Genomic DNA, 14120 nt, shown 5'->3' with positions numbered 1-14120 from the left:
CAACTGGGCTACAGCACAGTCACCAGTGGCCCATTGGTTGAACTGTGTGGAGCATGGAAGGGCTCTGCAAAGGGGACAGTGACAGAGTGGTGGCTGACAATGCAGCAGTGGGCACAGTGGAGCAGCTCTGGTAAAGAGGGAAGGGCTGCTCCTGATAGCTAGCAGCTAGAAGGTTCATGAGCAGCCCCACCCAATGATCTATGGACATCTGCCCCATAGCCCTCCCAGGGACTGGGGATCAGCAGAGCTGCTGCTCCTGCCTCAACAATGCCATGATTAGAACTTTTCATAGACAATGGCCATGCCTGGCCCAAGCACTCGCCTCCACCCTACACTGGTAGCTTTTTCCTCATTCCTGGGCCAAGCATGCCTGTGAAGCATGCCAGGATACTGGGTGGGTAACTAGGGCAGGGCTGCCAGGGCAAAAGCTCAAGGCAGACAGTACACTGCTGAGGCAGAGGATGACAGTAGGGGCTGGCTCTGTCACCTTTGCCTTCTCACTGGTCCTGCTCACTGTTAAAATATAGTCAAATTGGAGTTCACAATTCTTAAGTCAGTCAATTACCTCATTCCACAATAATCTGCTAGCTAACATTCTCACTCATGGGGTACTCACTGTTGGATTCATCCCCACTTAGAACAATCAACTAACACCAAATGAACTGTGTACATTTATGCCTCTTGCAGTTGTACTTTTGCTTGATTAAGGCGTGTGACCATCTGTCCCATTTTTTGTGGGACAGCCCTGTGATGCCAAAAAGGTGTCCCTATTTATTTCAGAAGCGGGACCAATTGCCCTGTATTTTAATCGCCAGCAGCCACAAATATCCCATCCCTGCTGCTAAGGCTCAGGGTGGGGGTAGGGAGAGCACCATGGCTGCCCTATCCCTGCAGCTTCCTCAGGGCTTGGGGAAAGCAGGGGAAGCATGTGGCTATCCCATCCTTGCTGCTTCCTTGGGGCTCTCAGGAGCACTGGGGGTGCAGCCTGGGGAGGGTGGGCAGCTGCCGCCTCCTTTCCAGCTCCCTGGGGCTTGGAGGAGTCTCTCCTGCCCCCCATATCCCCGTTCCATATTTGGGACAGGGAGATACGGTCACCCTCCATAAGGTATGTACACACCAAAACTACATGATCACATCACTCTTGTTCTTCATCATTCCCCATCTTCACAAGAAGATTTATCAGACTCTCACTGAATGATGCAACTTCTAAACACAATGTCTTCGGGGTAAGGAATCTAGTCTTATATGTTTCTGTTTTAGAGAGACAAACTGACTAAGTAAAAATCTTACATTGAACAAACTTCTGTTGGAGAGAGATGACCTAATAAAAGTATTACCCTGCCACATTGCCTCTCTAATGTCCTGGAACCACTAGAACTATTCAAACATTACACAGAACAGATTTTTGTCTTGCATTTTTGGGCAGCAGAGAAATCATTAACTGAAACTAAATGTACCAAATTATACATGCTAGTAACAACATCTTACCAGAAGTGACATGAGGAATTTATGGACATAAACAATCTGAATGCATCCCACTTTTAGACACATTTTACCATCCACCTTGGACATATCGGTATAGTCGTCTCCTTCAGTAGCATTTGGATAAAGGATCATTTTGAATCGAAACACTTCGTCTCCCACTATGGAGACAGCCTGGAAGAATTGAATTCAGTTAATTATACATATGTATTTAATATCCTGGAGTAACCTTTTGTTAATTCTGTCACAGTCCAAGAACACAACTCAAGCAGTCTAAAAGAAACAGGATGTAGCCACAAGTGGATTAACAAGGAATACATGTGACTTCATGGTGTTGGGGGACTTCAGTTATCCAGATATGTATTGAGGCAATAATACAGCAGGACACAGACGATGCAACACATTTTTGAAGTGCACTGAAGATAACATATTACTGCAGAAGATGAAGAAAGCAACAGAGAGAGAGAGAGAGAGACTTTGTTGATTCTAGGCTTGATTCTGACAATGGGGTGAGCTGATTAAGAATATGAAAATGGAAGGCTGCTTGGGTAGAAGTGATCATGAAATGATGGTGTTCTAATTCTATGGTATGGCAGGAAGACTACACAGTAGAATTTAGATAACTGACTTTAACAAAGCAGATTTTAGCTAAGACACACTGGAAAGTAAGATCCTGTGGGAAACAAGGCTAAGGGATAAAATAGAGTTCAGGGGAGTTGACACTACTTTAAAGAGCACAGGTGCAAACTATCACAATGCTGAGAAAAGAGAAGTATGAGGACAGACCATTGTGTCCTAAACAGGAGATCTTTAGCAACCTGAATTTCAAAAAAGATTCATACAAGAAGTTGGAACTAGTTCAAATCATTAAGGATGAACATTTAAAAACACAACACCAGCATACAGTGAAACAATAAAAAAGATCGAGACACAAAGTGAGAGAAGAACAGTAACAAAAAACATTTTACCAATACATTACAGACAAGAGGAAGACAGAGAGCAGGGTAAGTCCATTACTCAGTGAGGAGGAAAAAACAGTAACAGAACACAGCATTAAAATGCTTTTTTTGTTTCAGTTTTCACCCAAAAAAGTTAGATAACTAAGATGATCAACATCAGTTGTAAATGGGATAGGGTCTGAGTCTCCAACTGGAAAACAGCAAATTAGGAATTATACAGATAGATGTCGCCAATAAAAAAGATCTTTATTTGTGAAGTCCAATTTAAGTTCAATATAACCTCTGATTAAAACAAGATTGCCTATCAAATCATTATGGGAGAGCAAAGACTCAGGCTGGAGTTTTCAGGTTGATATCCACTGAAAGGTGGAAGGTCTTTGTAGCAAAATCTTTCAGCAGGTCTGAGTAAATACATCTTACAATATGTAAGGACCTTGCTAAAGACACCTCTAAGCCATTAGACCTTAGATAGCTAATGTCTGCCAGTTCTCAGTCAAAAGATAGCTCATAGTCAGGTTGGAAATGCATATCAAGTGGGGTCCTAGACGAATCTGTCTTGAGTCTGGTGCTATTCAAGGTCCTCAAAGAGCTGGAAAATAGGAGAACGAGTAAACTTAAAGTATGAGGACACAAGCAAAGCGGGGGTTGCACGACAGAGGACAGGATTAGAATTGAAAATGTTCTTAAAATTGAGAAATGGTTTGAAATAACTAAGATACAATTCAATAAGAAGAAATGCAAAGTACTATGTTTCAGAAGGATTAATCAACTGCACAAATACAAAATGGAAAATGACTGCTTAGGAATTAGTACTACAAAAAAAAAACAAATCTGGGGGTTATAGTGGATCACAAAGTAAATATGAGTCAGCAGTGACATACTGTCACCAAAGCAAACATTCTGGGAAGTGTTGGTTGGCAAAAGCATGGTAAGCAAGTAATGAGGGATCCTTCCACACAGCACTGATAACGACACAACTGAAGCATTTTGTCCAGTTCTTGGCACCACTCTTCAGGAAAAATACGGACAAGTTGAAGGGATGTCAAGGAGAGAAGAAAAAGGATATAAAAATCTAGAAAATAGGACCTTGAGGAGAAACTTAATAACAGTCTTCAAGTATATAAAAGGTTATAATAAAGAGGTAGATAAATTCTCCTTAGGCACTGAGGACAGAACAAGCAGTGCTGGCTTAATTTGTAGCAAGGGAGATTTATGTTACACATTAGAAAAAGCTTCCTAACTGAAAGGATAGTTCAACAATGAAACAAATTATATGCAGTGGGTGGGGGAGGAGGGATGGAATGTCTATCAATGGAGGATTTAACAACAGCTTAGACCATTGTTTCTTAAACTATGTTCCATGAAACACTGGTGTTCTGTGAAGAACTCGCAGGTGTGCCATGAGCATCTTACTTTTTTTTTTTTTTTTTTTTGATATTATACACCCTTGGCATATATTTTTCTGTTATTAAAACAAGATACAATATTACTTGTTCACTGCTATGAAACCTCATTAAATAACTTCATTTCGGTTTTGCTGTATATGTTGTTTGGCTTTTTGGTCTAAATTTTTTAAAGAAAATTTTCAGAGGTGTTCCGTGGTCACAAAAAGCTTAAGAAGCATTGGATTAGACAAACATCTGTCAAGATGGTCCAGATGATGCTTAGTGCTGAGCCAGTGTGAGGGACTGAACTAAATGACCTACTGAAGTTCCTTCAAGTCCTACATTTCTAGCATTCCATGTTTAATACAGCATATATAAGATACACAAATTTCAGTGACTCCATTCAACTTTATCATCTCATTTAGCTATTTGGGATCTACTGGGAGTTTTAGACACAGTCATTTTTGCCAAAAGGTATATCAGAACACCAGTCTTAGCAAAAAATCAAATATTCAAAAAGAAAATAATTTAATTCTATGGTTTAAAAGCAGTGACATGCGATTATTGCAAATCGACCGTGCAAATCCAATATTGGACAGATAAGCCATGAGAGAAGGCTCAAAACACTGCCCACAGGTCCTCACCACCGCTGCTAACAAGGGGGTCTCGAGATGAAAAGTGGCCATAAAAAGAAAAAAAATACTTATCCTTCATTTTTAACTTGACAAGTCCTGTAGCAACGTCTTCTACACATATATCTCAACAAAATTTATTAAGCAATGGATTGTGCTCTGTTTAGTTATAGAGTATCTTATTTAAAAATCATTTTTGTAACTATTTACATTGCACAAGTCACCTTTTTATGAATGGTCTTTGGATCAACATTTGTTATGATGATGTCCTCAAGTCTGGAAAAAATCTTTATCTTTTTAGTTTTCATAGACACGGAAGCATCCATTCCTGGTGAAAAAAATACAATTTTAGTTCATATCATCAGGTACAGAACACAGTGAGTAAGGGATTCTGATATAAAAGGACCTTTAAATTAATCGATCAATCAATCTTTTCCCCCAATTTTATCAAAAACATAAGCTATTAAAACTCAGGCATTTCTAATCTATATTAACTTTATGCCTTACACCACATATTCTTAGGTTAGTAATGAAGAGACAAGTTCACTTCTGTTTCTCTGAAAACAGAGAGATGACTACAAGTTACTAGCACCAATGAGTGCGTGCTGTCTTAGAGTACCTGTAACTCCTGGGCCCCAGCCCTCTGCTCAGGCCACAGTCCTGCAGCATGGGGCCTAGCTGTCCCTGCTGGGGTCAGGTCTTTGGTTCCCAAAGTGCAGCAGGTAAGAGCCCCACCTGTTTCCAACAGGCTCAGTGCCCAGTCCCCTCAGCCTTTGGCTGAACATTTCAATTACCTGCAGGAACCCGTCCCCACCTCCACTGTCTCTGGAGTGAAAATCTGATGTCTCAACCACTCTTTAATTCCCTCGTTTATCTGAATCTCCCATCTCCTTGCCAACCTCCTCCCTACACTCTCCCCCAGGCCCTGCTGGGGGGAAGCTTTTAAAAGGCAGCCTTAAGCAGGAACAGCTGGCCCTAATTGAGTTAAGGCTGCCTCCTCCCCAGCTGCTCCCACTCTGCCTGATTGCCAGGGTTGTGTGGAGCTGCTTTCCCTCTTGTAAGCTGCTCCCCTGGTCCTACCCTATCATACTGCTTAGAGGATTTCAAGTCCACAGTATTTCTAGTCAGTTAATGACTTGAGCTAGTGATCCCATAAGAAATTAAGCATTTATGTATCTTTGTCAAATATGTTTTCCACCATCAAACATGTATCTTGGCTATTTAAAATATTTAATTAATGGTTAGCTGCTGTCTCATTTCCTGTTAAAAATGTAAAATAAAGCTACTGAAATAGTCATAACAAAAAAGCAGTCAAGTAGCGCTTTAAAGACTAACAAAATCATTTATTAGGTATCTCTGTTACAATTCAACATGAAATAGTCATGTACAACTTCTACAGTAGCATTTTAAAACTTAGGGGGCGAAGCAAGGCTGTGTCCCTTTAAACTCTTCTACTCAAAATACTTAACTGCTAACTTACCTTGTATTCTAATGTCTGCAATGTTACACTTCTGATCACCAACAAAGACATTGAATGCATTCAGCTTCACAGTGAGTTTCAAGTCATATACATCTTCCTGCGCTGTACCACTAGCTACTATATAGCAGAAAGAGCCATGATCAGAAGAGGGTAAAATCATCCCAGTAATAAAATGGATGCAAATCATCTTGTAGTAATTAAGGATTATACATATACACTGTTTAAAACTTACCTCTTGCAACACCATAGAAAATTTAACTCTATTTCATCAAAGGTACAGCAAAATTTAATTATGTTGTGTTAAAGATTGATAATTGTTCTGGGACAAAAGCAGCCGCCAACTGAAATACAGGCATACAAACCACTTCAGAACAGAACAGTTACATTTTCCCATGTTTATGCTTCATTTGAAACTTTTCCTGTTAACAGTATAAATCCAAACACAAACTTACATATTCAGGAAAGAAAACCACACTATGTTGTGGGGTGAGAAGTCACTCTCAACACTGTCTATCCTGAACAGGAAAGGAAGCCTCCAAGTGTAGGGAAAAACACACCTCTTAAGACACAAGCCAAGGCCATTAGGAAAACAATCAGCCAGTTTGAAGCTCAAGCCTATCAGATTTAAAAATAACCCTAAAAACCCAACTAGCCAACCCTTAAATAGCTTCTAACACCCTTTTTACTGCTCCCATCAAAAGATTACAGGTCACCCTTTCTGATATGAGCACAATACTAACAGCAAATATTCTTCAGGAGTCATCTTATAAATTGCGCTTCCCTATAGTTAGAAAATGGACACATACACAGTGAAGTTCTATTTCAGTAGATACAAATCCTCATATGAAATGGTCATATTAGGGATCAAGAGGTGGTTGTGACTTATACACTTATGAGGCTCCACACTTCGAGCATATTTCATTACTGGCTCCTGTCATGTGTAGCGAGTTTTGATGAGTTGTCACTCAATAAGGACATCTGACTATGATGCCTCATCCTCTGCAGCTCCAGTAAGTTTTGCAGGAAGTTCGTCATAATTTTTCAACTGGTCATGGTGTCTTCTTCAGTGAGGTTTCAAAGCTATCAACAATTTTTTGCTGCATGTTTGATAAACGTAATGGAGGAATATACATAATATGTCAGATGACTTATCCCCTTGTACTAGAATTGTCCATATCTGTTTTTCACAACCACCGGTGGTATCCATTAGGATACTACTCTTCTCCCAGGGGATGGTGAAATAAGAAAGAACAAAGAAATGCATTTGTCATTGTGTGACCAATTGTAATTAATTCAGCTGATTAAAGTTATCCAAAAGGCTAATCAGGAAGAAGTGGGAGTGAGGAGAAATGATCATCCATAACCTCACTAAATTAATGCTAATGAAATACCTTAACCATCAATTAAGTGAGATTTGTTTATTTTAGACTACCAGTGGGTATGTCAGTCAAGTAACTATGTATAAATCATCGTTTCCCAAACTAGGGGGCATGAAGAAATTCTGGGGGGCGGGCAGGGTGACACCCTCCCCATGGTCATTTCCCTCACCTGAAGAAAAAGCCATCCTTTGCTTCCAGCTCTCAGCCCCTGCCATTTTACATGGGTGATCTGGTGCAGCGGCTAAAAAAAGCAGGCAGCTGGAGAAGACCCACATGGAGCTAGCTGCCTACTGCAAAGGTGAGGGAGTGTGGGTTGGGGGCGTGGAGGAGGAGAATGGGATTAGAAGGGAGGGGAGGGGCTTGGGAGCTTATGGTGCTCATAGGGCTTGGCTGACTTATGGTGCTCGGGCTGCTCTGTCTGGCATGCAGGTGGCTGGCCACAGCAGCGTGGAGCACAGGTGGGCGGCTCGGGTGCCTGGCCCCAACAGCGTGGGGCCCCAGTAGCTAGCTCTGGCTGCTAGCCCTGGCAGCATGGGGCTTGGTTGGCTCAGACAGACGGCTCTGACAGTGCAGGGCTCAGGCGGGTGGGTGGCTGGCATGGGCAGCTCTGATGGCTGGCACAGGGCTCAGGCAGCTGGCCAGCTGCGGCTGCACCAGGCACCCACAAGGGGCCAAGAGAAACTATTTGTACTTATTTTTAATTTTAAATAGCATTTTAAATCAAGTTGTGTTTGTCTTAAATTACAAATTGAACTTTTTGTTAAAACGGGGATTGGATGATAGTAAAGAACAGGTGGGGGGCATGAAGTTTTCTCAAAAAATCAAAAGTGGGCATGATGTCAAAAAGTCTGGGAACCATTGGTATCACTGAATGCACTTTTTGGGAAAATATAATGCTAATAGTATTTGTGGAAGAACAAAGTGTTTACCAACAACAAAAAAACTTGATTAGAAACTCATCTAATGTGACTTTTGCTAAAACATATTTAGCATTACGATTTACTGTTGCCTTCTCCCATGTACAACCAGATGTGTGGCTAACGTGTTACCAGATGACGAGCACCAGAATTCTGTGTTGCTTACAAGCAATGTTGATTAATAGTAGGTGGCAGCTACTAAACCACAAATAAAAGATGTGAAGTTTCCACATACCTGCTTTGATAAGAGCACTTTTTTGTTCCTCTCTTTGAGGTTTTAGGTCAAATCCCTTATCAGAGCTGGTAAGACCACCTGATGGAACACTGAATGTGACAAAGTTCATGATGGAAAGTAAGGCTTCTGTGTGAAGTACTAGATCCAAAGATGAAACGGACACCTAATATAAGATGTGGAAGAGAAAAAGAGATTTGTTATTACCTAAAATTTGTGTGTGTAGATTACATACGTTTGTATGATTAATTCACATTTATCACCAGTGAAAAGTACAAAAATGACTAACCCTCTACTTATGTAACTGTACATTTTTGATCATTGTAGCATTGTATAGCAATCCCTGACAGAGCAGAAAGGACCCCAAACACTGTCACATGGAACTTAGAATAATACAAGAATACCCTACAGAGGACATTTTACCACATTCTATGCCAAACATAAAATCTGCTATTTGATACCATCTGCATTTTAAATTAGTGCTAGCCAGTGTTAACATTACTTCACACAGCCTAATCATTCTCCATCATAGCTCAGTGTCAGAAAGCACGGCATGCTTAACTATTGCTCTGTTAAGCAATATTGGAAAAAAGACAACTAAGGAGACAGCTATTTCTGTCTAGTACAGGGGTCAGTAAGCAAAATAGCAAGAGCCACTTTTTCCAGTTCAGTAAAAAACTGCTGTTAGTAAGCCTCACCCTTGATGACTGAGCTAACCTTGTTATCCCCACCCTTGCTCTGGCTTATTTATACCTGGCCCTGCAGATTTCCAAGACCAGCATCTGATGAAGTGAGTCTGTGCTCACGAAAGCTCATGCTCAAAACTTTTCTGTTAGTCTATAAGGTGCCACAGGACCCTTCGTTGCTGTTACAGATCCAAACTAACACGGCTACCCCTCTGATACCCAAAACCAAAAGTACTTTAAAAATTTTAGCTAATATTTCAATAGTTACATATTAATAGAAGAGCTGTTCCATAAAGCTTGATGAAATCTATGTTAGTATACTTACTTTGACAGCTTGCTTAGTACTTTTGAAAGTAGTGGTAAAGTCTGGTCCATCCTCATCAGCCTACCAGAAAAAAAAAAAAAAATCAAGGCTGAAGCACATAGTAATAGTTGTATTTTAATAGAGGAAGTGCAAAGTCAAAACTGAAATAAGATCAATTTTTAATCTTAACTGATCAAAGGAAAAGATTACAAAAGGAAGTAATCAATTTTCCAATGTTCAGAGACCTTAAAATTAAGACAGGATGTCTTTCTAAACTATACCTCCCTTTGGAAGCATAAATTAATAGGTTCAAAATGCAAATGTAATGCATGAAATTCTGTTACCTGTCTTATTAGGGGTTAGAATAAGTAACTAGTTCAAATCTACATCTACAAACCACCTTTATAGCCACTTGCAAAATACCCCAATAAGCTTGTTCTCTTAGATCACTGGTTGGTTTTAAAAAAAAAAAAAAAAAAAAAAAAAAATTACATACTTCCACATTAAAAAGACCCAGAAATCCATTAAGAGAAAGGAATGCATTAGCATTAAAAACCACTAGACTGAGATGGTGTCCTGGACTTTCTCCCTAATAATCATTTACCTTTTGAAGGTTCTCCTATTGTAACTAAATCTAACTCTCATAGCTCGATTCCCCAAGAAGCTGCCTCATTCAGAGTCCATTCTCCGCAATTTTTGAAACCTACAGACCCAGTACCTTTATTAAAAGGGGCAGTTGCTGCACAAATAGGTAAGAGCCAATGTTCCATTCAATTTGAGAGCTTTATTACAAAGAAAGTTGTTCCATGTGTGATGCATTAGGGACTCTGTCTCTTCCACTTTTGAGCTGTGTATGGCTTTATGATCTTAAAAAGTGAAATTTTTATGAAATTGTGTCATGGAAAAAGTCTATATGTATGTGCACTACCCAGGAGTTAACAGGGTCCTAGCATGTCTCTGCAAGTCTAAAGACTACATCGTGTCATCAACACTCAAGTACCATCTATTTAAAGCAAAATACCTTGGGAAAATTGGTTTGGTCTAGTTGAAAGATGACACTTCCTCCTCTTGTCTAAAATGAGAGGAGTTTGTAAGTGCAAAGTTACCACTTCTTGTCTGAAGGAAGATGAGTTTGCATATGCAAAGTTATCATGAGAAAATAAAACAAATAGGTGACCCTAAGTGGGAATCTATAAAAGGACTTGGGCAGGAACTGGGAAGAAAGAGCCATTTTGCATTCAACTGAGAAGCTGATGGAAATTGCGTAGAGTTGTGGGAGACCATGCCTGACAGAACACAGGTGAACCACATCCCAAGGACAGGGTGAGCTGTGAAGGGCATTGTGTTTAGGGTGGTTTACATGATCTGTACTCTTTTGCACTTTCCATGGAAAAGTGCATAAAGATGCTGGATGAAACTGTGTGCACATGCATGTAACTTTCACAAAACTGCACACATCTAAGAGAGTTGAGCTGTAAGGCAGAAGTTTTACCTTTGGAGTCAGATCCTAGGACACCGTTATGTTCAATCACTGGGGAATCTGAAGGGTCAGTGTTCTGAGCAAGAGTACATCAAATAGAACTGAGACAGTGTATCAAGGCAATGGCTAGACTCTGCTCAGACTCCAGAAACGTAAGACACCACCGAGAATTCAGAGTACTTGAAACACTAAAGTGCTAAAGTTGCAATGCTACTAGAACCTCAGACTTACCCAGTACTAGTGGGTGGCCAGGAAGGGATGCTCACTACAATCTGAGACATCTTGTGGGAGAGGACGTATTTAGTTCCTCGGAAAAATATTGCTTTCATTTACTTTAGAGTGTTTCTTCAGAAGACTGAGAACTATGCTAGCTTGTATAAAAGCGGAATGCAGATTTTACTACTGCAAACTGACAACTTGCACGGGACTTCGATCATTTAGACACCAATCCTACAAATAGTTCTGCCTCAGACTGAAATTTAACGTAGGTGCATTTGCAGGATCAGGTCTTTAAAAATGGTTAAAATAATTGAGAGATTTAAATAAAAACGATGTGAAAACCTTTATGTATTCCATTTTCAGAAGATGTTCACCAGTCTCAGCTGAAGAATTAATAATATGAAGAGAATCTCCTTTTGAGTCTGTGGGCAAAAGGAAACATAAAAATGTATATTTCCTCAAATTATGAGTAGATTACTTCATACTCCTGTGTCACATACACATTTTCCCATGCAAATGCTTGAACTGTTAAGTGACTCAGCTACTGAAATTTATTGTAAGCAGCCATTTTCAAACCCCAAAGATCAAGAGCTATCCATGAAAATAAATATGTTGAGTAATTTTATCCAAGCGCAAGTCTTAACAATTTTTACATTATGTTCAACCAATAAAAAATTTTCAGTCTGGACACAAATATGCATCTTTCCATTGTCATGTTTACATAATTATTATAACATCATTGTATACAGATCTTCACAGCAAACATCAGAATTACTATTCAGTTGTTTCAGGTATCATAGAATCAAATGGTTGGAAGAGACCTCAGGAAGTCATCGATTCCAACCCCTTGCTCACTGCAGAACAAATCCCATCTAATTTATCCCAGTCAGGACTTTGTCAAGACAGGACTTAAAAACGCTCTAGGAATGGACATTCCACCACTTCTCTAGGTAACCTATTCCAATGCTTTACCATTCCCCTGGTGAAATAGTTTTTCCTAATATTTAGTCTAGACCTTTCCAACTGCAACTTGAGATCATTATTCCTCATTCTGCCATCTGTCATTACTGAAAACAGCCTCTCTCCATGTTCTTTAACAGCAACAAAGGCTCCTTTGTTGCTGTTGCAGATCCAGACTAACACGGCTACCCCTCCGATACTTGACTCCATCTTCTTTGTAATCCCCCTTCAAGCAGTTGAAGGCTGCTATCAAATCCCCCCCGCCACTCCTCTCTTCTGTAAGCCTAAATCCCTCAGACTCTCCTCATAAGTTGTGCTCCAGCCCCCTAATCATTTGTGCTGGACTCCCTCCAATGCACCAACACCCTTTTGGTAATGGGGGTCCCAAATGGACACAATATTTCAGATGTGGCCTCACCGGTGTCAAATTAAGGAGAATAATAATCACTTTCCCAGATCTGCTAGCAATGCTCCTACTAATGCAGCCTAATATGCTGTTAGTCTTCTGGGCTACACAGGCACACTGTTGACTCATGTCCAGCTTCTCATCCACTGTAATGCAGTTTACTGCAGAACAGCTTCTTAACCAGTTGGTCCCCAACCTGTAGCAGTGTTTTGGATTCTTATATTCTAAGCCTGTTCAGCCACCTTCCTCCAGCCACTGCGGATGGGGACTGCTCTGGCCGGTCTGGAGCGCCCTGTGGGGCTGGAGCAACCCCATAGGGGTGGGAAAAAAACCCTGCCTGCAGTGGGCGGGCCCCACTCCAGCCCCTACCAGTTAAGCATAACAGGTAAGCCTCATCCATCTAGATGATTTGCTGCCACCTTTTTTTGGCTGGTTGGTTGGTTTTGCTTTTTGTTTGTTTGTTTTCCAGTATAGACAAACCCTTCAGAATAGGTTATCTTTTTGTGCTCATGTTTACTTACGAATTTTTCCTAATTTAGGACACAAAAGTGCTGGAGTTTTAATCTTTACCTACACCTGTTAAGGGTAGAGTGCCTTAGTTGGGTAACAAGTCATATCTAAATTTTTACTGAAAAACAATTTTTAGTGTTTGATTTTGGAAAAAATACAGCTCTTAAATAATCATTACACTAAGGCTGCATCTGCACTACAAAATTACCTTATAATAAACACAAAAGTTAACTCTGAAGTAAAGAGGTACTTTGAAGTAGCCTGCAGAGCATCTACAGATGTTTTTCCTTACTTTGAAGTTAAGGAAGGCTAACTTCGAAGTAGGGGGTGTGTAGATGTTCTGCACTCACTACTTTGAAAGTAAGGGATCCCCCAAAGCAGTGCCACCCCTGCCCCCACCAGAGCATGGAGACTCTCAGAGCCATGCCTGGGCTGGCCAATGGTCCCCTACCAGCTGCATGACAGGAACCTGCTCCCTGACAACCCGACGCAGGAAGCTGAGAGCATGCTACAAGCAGAGATAGCATGAGCTCCCACTCAGACTGTCCCTGCTCGAGGCTCCAGTTAGTGCCAGCACCCCGCTGCCCACCATGACAGCACAGCCGAACTCCCCAACCACCCCCGCGCCACCTGACGGAGATCCTGCACAACGAGTCTGAGAGGCGTGCCAGGAGGGAACCCTCCTGGACAGAGGAGGAGCTGAAGGACCTCCTTGCTCTATATGGGTGGGAGGAGGTCTTTTGCCAAACCAGAGCCTGGCAGCAGAACATAAAGGCCTATGACAGGCTGGCCAATGGGCTTGCTACCCAAGGCCAGCCTTACCAGGAGCAGCTTCTGGGTCAAAGTCAAGGAACTGAGGCAGGCCTACTGCAAAGCCTGTGCCGCTGCCAGCCTGTGGGGGCATGGCCTGCACACTGCCCCCACTACAGGGAGCTGCACAGGCTCTTGGGGCTGAGGAAAGTGGCTGCCCTGGGGTGCCTGGTAGACACTGACAGCTGCCACCTACACCCCCACCCTCTGCAGATACCAATGAGGTGGCAGGCACCTCCAGCACCAACAGCCCCCCCGAGGGGACCGGCCCACCAAGAC

The 14120-nt window shown here is 41.4% G+C and overlaps 1 protein-coding gene across 3 annotated transcripts in view; it reads right to left on the bottom strand.

Annotated features, from left to right (window-relative positions):
- The window catches only part of VPS13C (vacuolar protein sorting 13 homolog C), a 262583-nt gene that overhangs the window by 160242 nt on the left and 88221 nt on the right, over window positions 1-14120 (bottom strand). For all 3 annotated transcript variants that reach the window (XM_075007275.1, XM_075007277.1, XM_075007276.1), the window contains exons 38-43: window positions 11498-11577; window positions 9478-9537; window positions 8470-8632; window positions 5939-6055; window positions 4683-4786; window positions 1489-1656 (exon numbers count right to left, since the gene is read on the bottom strand). In XM_075007275.1, coding sequence (XP_074863376.1) covers window positions 1489-1656; window positions 4683-4786; window positions 5939-6055; window positions 8470-8632; window positions 9478-9537; window positions 11498-11577 — 692 coding nt within the window. The remainder of the gene's footprint in view (window positions 1-1488; window positions 1657-4682; window positions 4787-5938; window positions 6056-8469; window positions 8633-9477; window positions 9538-11497; window positions 11578-14120) is intronic.

The sequence above is a fragment of the Carettochelys insculpta genome, chromosome 12 (assembly GCF_033958435.1).
Source record: "Carettochelys insculpta isolate YL-2023 chromosome 12, ASM3395843v1, whole genome shotgun sequence".
Taxonomy (NCBI): Eukaryota; Metazoa; Chordata; order Testudines; family Carettochelyidae; genus Carettochelys; species Carettochelys insculpta.
This window is presented reverse-complemented; position numbering and strand designations above follow the sequence as displayed.